Source organism: Notothenia rossii (assembly GCF_949606895.1).
Source record: "Notothenia rossii genome assembly, chromosome: 10".
Lineage (NCBI taxonomy): Eukaryota > Metazoa > Chordata > Actinopteri > Perciformes > Nototheniidae > Notothenia > Notothenia rossii.
The window spans coordinates 36943794-36950669 of NC_136908.1; the positions used below are offsets into that span (position 1 = coordinate 36943794).

The 6876-nt window shown below is 41.4% G+C and overlaps 1 protein-coding gene across 4 annotated transcripts; it reads right to left on the reverse strand.

Moving 5' to 3' along the window:
- Positions 1-2366: 2366 nt before the first annotated feature.
- LOC307021550 (zinc finger MYM-type protein 1-like) lies at positions 2367-6437 on the reverse strand. 4 transcript variants are annotated; one of them, XM_079653760.1, is made up of 5 exons: positions 6017-6437; positions 5391-5474; positions 5191-5292; positions 4979-5065; positions 2367-4632 (listed from the first exon to the last, which is right to left on the reverse strand). In XM_079653760.1, exon 5 carries the CDS (start codon positions 4027-4029, stop codon positions 2425-2427), a length of 1605 nt encoding a protein of 534 aa, XP_079509886.1. In that variant the 5' UTR covers positions 4030-4632; positions 4979-5065; positions 5191-5292; positions 5391-5474; positions 6017-6437; the 3' UTR covers positions 2367-2424. The 4 variants fall into 4 exon arrangements, with proteins under 4 accessions (XP_079509886.1, XP_079509885.1, XP_079509884.1 ...); XM_079653759.1 differs by having other exon boundaries at positions 5391-6427; XM_079653758.1 differs by having other exon boundaries at positions 2367-4626; positions 5191-6427.
- Positions 6438-6876: the final 439 nt, after the last annotated feature.

Sequence of the window (6876 nt, forward strand, 5' to 3'; positions counted from 1 at the left end):
AGGAACGACATATTGCTTTAACTCTACCCGAAGACAAGGGGTTGGTAAAAGGAGAAGAAAAGGATGACATGTCCAATGATAAAATAAAGAACGAGGTAGGCCTACTTCAACACCTCCCTAAGCGTTACCGTAACAATGCAGAGTACATTATGAGTAAATTAGTCACGAGTACAGATGGATGGACCCCCACGGGGGAATTTGTAGAAAAGGGTAGAGCTGTAAAAGGTTCACACATGTTAGATTTATTTAGACATCTGTCGTCCTCGTATAAAACAAATGTCCAGGAGCCTAAAGGCTGTTTTTTTTTTTAAAATAGTATGAATGAGCTCAACATTCCTCTATCAGCTTTTCAAAACCTACAAGCTCGTGAACAATATCGTGTAGTCAAAGAGGGCGAACTATATGGAGAAAATATGTCCAAAAGAAGAAGAAGAAGAGGAAATAATAAGTCATCTCCAACGACCCTCAGCCGTGAGGTGTCAGGAACCCTAGACACCGCAGATGCGGAAGAACCTCAGAGTGCCCCTCTTAAGAAGAAAAGAATAAGGAAAGATAGAAAAATAAGCCCCAGCTGGTTACATTTTACCCCATAAAGTTGTATTCTATTTTTTTTTTCAATAAAAGACAGTCACCTGAATTAATTTTGTCTTCAGACCTTTTTATTTGTATTTTCTACATTTTGTAACAATCTTTAAACATTTGTAGAGAGCAAACACTGTGGTTAAAATGAGTGTCTTTATGACGTCTCTCACACCGTTGGTATTTTTTCACAAAATTAGTTACAGCAGCATCATTTTTTATCACATCATCTTGATACAGAGACAACACATTTTCGTAAGACAACCCAGACGCTGTTTTACACAGGTAGAAAACACAATGTTGACCACAGGCTGTAGACATGACATTCTGAAGCTGTTGATTGTGGTGTAAAATAGTTTTACATTGTTTTTCTAGAAATTGGAGGATGCTTTTGGGGTAATGACTAAAATCGGGAGGAAAGCCAAAATAATCAAAAAAAGTCCCCACATCGTCCTCCTCTAAGCTCACTGCTAGCCAGTGTTCTCCCGGCATGTGGGAGGGGTGGGTATTTACAATCATGTATACAGGGTATCTAAATAATTGTTTTACTTGGGGTAGCTGATCTGACGCCCACACCCCACCAAAAGAGTCTCCCACCATATGACGCAGCAGACTATCCAATTGATGATTATTCATGGTGTAATATCTTCTTAGTAATAATCTACCAACACTTGACGTTTTGAATTAATCTCAAGAATCGAATCAAAACAAGAATATACGATTAAAGTGGTAGTCTGTGGTAGCGGTACTCGAAATCTCATTTCCAGTCTTAAACTACCGCTTGTAATCGGGGACAATGCGTCAGCATCTTCCCCTGCAGTGAGATTAAATACGAATAACGAGTATCCTTGTTCGAAATCCTCTCGGTCGATACACAGAGGTAAGTCTTTCATGTGTCTCCCTGTAGCCGTAAACATGTTGTAAAACTCTCTGACTGAAGACCCCTGGTTAAATTGAGGTTGGAATGCTTTGGCCGGTACTTGCCTTCCGTCCTGACATAAAGCCAGATATTCCATATCATTATGAAGGAAATTAAAAGGTGAAAGTGTTCTCCTTCCGGTGAAGGCTTCGTGATTTACCATACCCAATACTATGTATTTAGGCATATTACCCAGAAAGAGATTTTCTTGGGTGCATATTCTGGAATTCACCAGGAGGCTGTATGTTTTGATATTCACGCGAGATAAAGGATAGAGGGCGTTCCCTCTCATCAGAGCCGCAGCATGACCTAAACGCACAGCAGGGGAGATGGTGGCTTTCTTGATAAAAAGTGAGGCCCCCAGTATTTTTAGACGGTATGTCCAGGGGCGGACCTAGCACATTTGGTGCCCTAGGCGAGCTTCACCACTGCGCCCCCCCCCCAAAAAATATCAAAACATCTTAACAGTTATACAGTAAAGTACTGCAGCTTTATTTATTACAAGCAAGAACAAGAGCTAAGAATAAATGTAAAGTGCACACTAAAGAATTAAAACAAATAAACAACTTAGCTAACAAACAATAATAATATCAATAACAAACAATAAAAGAATGTGCAAATTTGCTTTCAAAGAAAATTAAGAAGAAATGTAAAGTGCACACTAAAGAATTAAAACAAACAACTTAGCTAACAAACAATAATAATAATAACAATAACAAACAATAAAATAACGTGCACATTTGCTTTAAAAGAAAATTATGTATTGTAAAATATGTTACACATGTCAAATAATCAAAATATAATATGCTAAATAAACAAACAAATACATAAAAATTACAAATTCACTTTGTCTCAAGAACTATTTACATTCCACTCCCTATCATCACACAAGGTTGGCCTACATATTAGCTCCTACTGGTTTCCATTTACAGTGCAATCCTTCTGGCCTTCCTCGCTGCAAAGTCATCAATCACATCATCATATGAAATCTGACCACCAACCTCATGGTTAATACTGATTACAGCCAGACCACTGAGGCGTTCTTGAGCCATGGTGGACCTCAGGTATGTTTTCAAGAGTTTTAATTTGGAAAAACTCCTCTCGGCTGAAGCTACTGTTACTGGTAGCGTTGCACTGATCCGCAGAGCAATACACAAGTTGGGATATATTTCGGTGAGCTGCTTTGTATGTATGAATTTCAACAACTCAAGAGTTGTCTCGCTCTTTGATGGCAAGTCAGGTACATTTTCCAACTCCTGAGCCAGCTCCTTCCCATCCAAATCAGATTGCCCTCCATGGCTTAAGGTGTGTGCAAGTGCCTCTGCTTGCTTCATCAGCTCTTGGTGTGGCAGGTCTGGGAAGTTGTACAGAATGCCAAACTTGTCTTGCACATGTTCAAGAGTGGTAAACCTCTCCTTTTGTGCTGACACTGCAGCATCTACCACCACGTTAAAGAACGTTACCTCCAGATTTTGCAAGGCATTCCTCAATGGCTCATCAGGAGACTCATATGAGAAGTGCCTCTTTGTTGACTTCAGTCGCTTTTGCACAAGGACTGCATCCACATTCATGTCTTCACACATGTCCTTGGCTGATGTTTGTGAAGCCACAAAGCCTGTGGCTCTGTAGGATTTGAGAGCTTTTTCAGTCTTTTTCAGTAGACTTACTGCTACATCCACTTGCATTGTTTGGGACTGCAGGACTTTGCTCACCTGCTGAATTTGACTTAACATGTCATACCAGACCACTGTGCACAGTGAAAAGCGGAATGACCCCACTTCTTCTGCCAGAGACTGGGCTTCAATCCTGATGATTGGGTCTTTGGCCTGGTTTCTCACCTCAAGCAGTGCCTCTCTCACAGCTGCGGCTTCATATCGCAGAGGCTCCACAGCTTTCACTCTGCTCTCCCATCTGGTTTCTGACCACATTTTGAGTGAAAGGTTGACGTGTTTCTTGAGGATGGCCCATCTCTGTGTAGAGGCAGAAAACAGGCAGTATAGCTTCTGCACAATGCCAAAAAATGATATGGCATCTTTGGAGCTTTTGGCAGCATCAGCAATGACCAAATTGAGTGTATGTGCCCCACAAGGCACAAACAAAGCTCTTGGGTTCAACTGCAGTAGCCTGGCCTGTACTCCCTTGTTCTTCCCTCTCATATTTGCGCCGTTGTCATATGACTGTCCTCTGCAGTCATCAAAGGCAATCTGCAACTCCTCCAGCCTCTTCAAAATCAGGGCGGACAAACTTTCACCAGTGGACTCCTCTGCTACTAGGAATCCCATGAAGTGCTCTTTAATCTGGGGGTCTTCTTCCAGTGTCACAATTCTGATGACTACTGACAGCTGTTCAGTGTGGCTAACATCCGGGGTGCAATCTAAAATGAGGGAAAAGTACTTGCATTTCTTTATTTCTTGCACTATTGTTGATAGAATCTTTCCACTGATGCATTCAATCAACTCATTCTGAATGGTTTTGCCCAAGTAGCTGTGGTGGGATGTTTGACTTTTAATCTTGTGGATGTGGTCTTTCATCACTGGGTCAAACTGCGCCAAAAGCTCAACCTCTTTCAAAAAGTTTCCATTTGAAGGAGAGTATTTCTGTCTTTCCTCTCAATGCCATATTTCGCCCTGCCAGAGACTGTACAATAGCAACCAGTCGTGTCAGCACTGCTCTCCACCGACTCTTCTCTGCCTCAAGGAGGGCCTGCTCTTGTTTGTCTATTGTTGTACCTTGTTTTAATTGAACTGCCAATTCTTTCCATGACGCCAAATTGTTCAGGTGTTCCGGACTATTTTCATGGCTGGTCAAAGCAGCACTTGCATTTTTCCAATCCGACAGTCCTGCATTTGTTAAATTAATTTGTTTTGGAGATAAAAGTTGACAACAAAAACAAAAAAGACTGTTCTTCTTTTTTGAATATGTCACCCAACTTCTTTTGATCCTTTCTCCATTTACTAAGGTCCTGCTGAAGTACTGGTGGTGGCAACTTCTCCCATCATCTCTCCTTGGGAAAATGAAATCAGGTGTTATCTGATATGGTCCTCTCCGAACAAACTCTGTCCTCATTGTGTCTGTGAGATGTGAAGGGCAGTCAGCAGGATCGGTTGGTAGTGGATCGTCTGTCTTTGCTGCATCTGGAGGGCATGTGAAGCACATTTTCTCACCTCATATTCACAATATCTTCACACACACACACACACACACACACACACACACACACACACACACACACACACACACACACACACACACACACACACACACACACACACACACACACACACACACACACACACACACACACACACACACACACACACACACACACACACACACACACACACACACACACACACACACACAACCCCAATTCCAAAAAGGTTGGGACAGTGTGTAAAATGTAAACAGAAAGCAATTATTTGAAAGCATGAGGACAATTAGGTTTATAGCTAAACATCTTTACATTCATAAGGCACACACCTGAGAAGAGTGTATGGGTGGAATCTGTGGTGCAATCAGGATGAGATGCAACAGGCTGTTCTGACGTTCCTTGCAGTGGTTCTGGGCCTATACATATATAGAGAACACACAAGAGCAAATATATTGGCTGGATTAGAAATGGCATGACAGTCATTTTTACATTCAATTATTTATCATCACATCAGGAACATCTATTGACATATTGTACTCACCAGAACAAACAGACACAGTGGTCAGTGGCAGGGTGGAATCAGTGGTCATCTCATCAGGATGAGCAGCTTGCTGTTCTGACGTTCCTTCATGTGGTTCTAGGTCTATAAATATAGAAAGAACACACAAGAGCAAATATATTGACTGGATTTCACATTAAATTATTTATCATCAGGAACATCTATTGACACATTGCACTCACCTGAGGAAGCCGGCACAGCTGAGGTGCATGGCGGTTCCTTGTCAACTGATGCAGCAGATGGTCCCAGATATTTTAAAAGTGAATCTAAAATGATATAACAAAATGTGTATTATCAACATTGAATCATTTCCATTTGTTAAATGTAGCTATTATTTAGTTAGTAAGCATTAGGACAGCCTGACAGGTCTGATTCAACTAATCAAGAGCTATGCCTATCTTATTAGAACAGTTGAATCAGGTGTGTTAGTTCTGGGTTGGAACGAAAACATTCAACAGGACTGGAGTTGAGAACCACTGAGCTAGTTAGCTAACGTTAGCGCACATTATGACAGGGTTGAATTTGGCAAATGTTTGACTCGGATAGTCAATGTGCTTTCTGAGGTAAACTTAACGTTAGCTAACGTTACCAACTAACTAACATTCCACCACACTGGCTAGCTCGCTACACCAAAACTAACATTGTTTTTATTACTAATATTTCTATTTCATGACACAAAGAAAATAGCCTTATGACAGTTTCGACTGAATGGCAATAACAAACGCTGGCTAGCTAACGTTGGCTTAGCTAACTAGCAAGATTACATGATCCATTCGCTAATGTTGACAATACAATCAAAATTGCATACCTTTCACCTTGGCACGTTTCTCTTCTTCTTCTTTTCTTCTGTTTTTATACTGCGCCCCAGATGGCTTTTGCCTCTTCATAGTTCTCTAACGTTAGTCTTTCTTTCCTCAACGCTCAATTTGATAAACACTTGACCGATACCCATCAATGCACAGCGCTCTAGCATGTTCTGACTGTGAACACCTAAAGCCGAGGCTCTCCGACCGACCGTTTTAGATTTTTGGCTCATTTTCCCTTATGTTAGAATTTTTTTTTTATGTAAGAATAATGGTTGCAGATATAGAGGGGGGGCGCCAAAACTGCGCCAAGCAAAAAAAAAAAAAAAAAAAAAAAAAAATTTTTTTTTTTGTTGCAATTTTTGGCGCCCCCCTCTGGGTGGCGCTCTAGGCAACCGCCTATATTGCCTGTAGGAAGCTCCGCCCCTGGGTATGTTGAATCATTTGCACACATGAGAGTAAACGCATCGTTAGATCTGGTGAGTTTGATTCTCAAATCTACAGAGTTCAGGAGAAGCCTCTCGCTGAAAAATATATCGGTGTGCAGGGCCCCCATTAGATGGAGTTCTCGAGATTCAGCTTTGAATACAGCTCTCTTTACTAGACCCTTGTTAGGGCCATTGGCGATCACTATGGAGTTCATAGCTCCCGCGGTGTCTTTATAAAATAAACCGGCAGTGAACTGAGTTTTTAAAGTAGAATCAGAGTAATTCAATAGCGTTTCAATCATTGCTCTGTACGGATGAGTCGAGCTGGACTGAGAAATCAGCCTGTCCCCTAGAATAACGTCGCATTGGTTAACAATTGTATTCAGTGGATAATTAACGAGGGCCACAGGGGCATCAGCTGCCAGATTAGTCCCATC

Coding starts and splice junctions, on each gene's coding strand:
- LOC307021550 (XM_079653760.1), bottom strand. CDS start 4,029: ATGAAAGACCACATCCACAAGATTAAAAGTCAAACATCCCACCACAGC.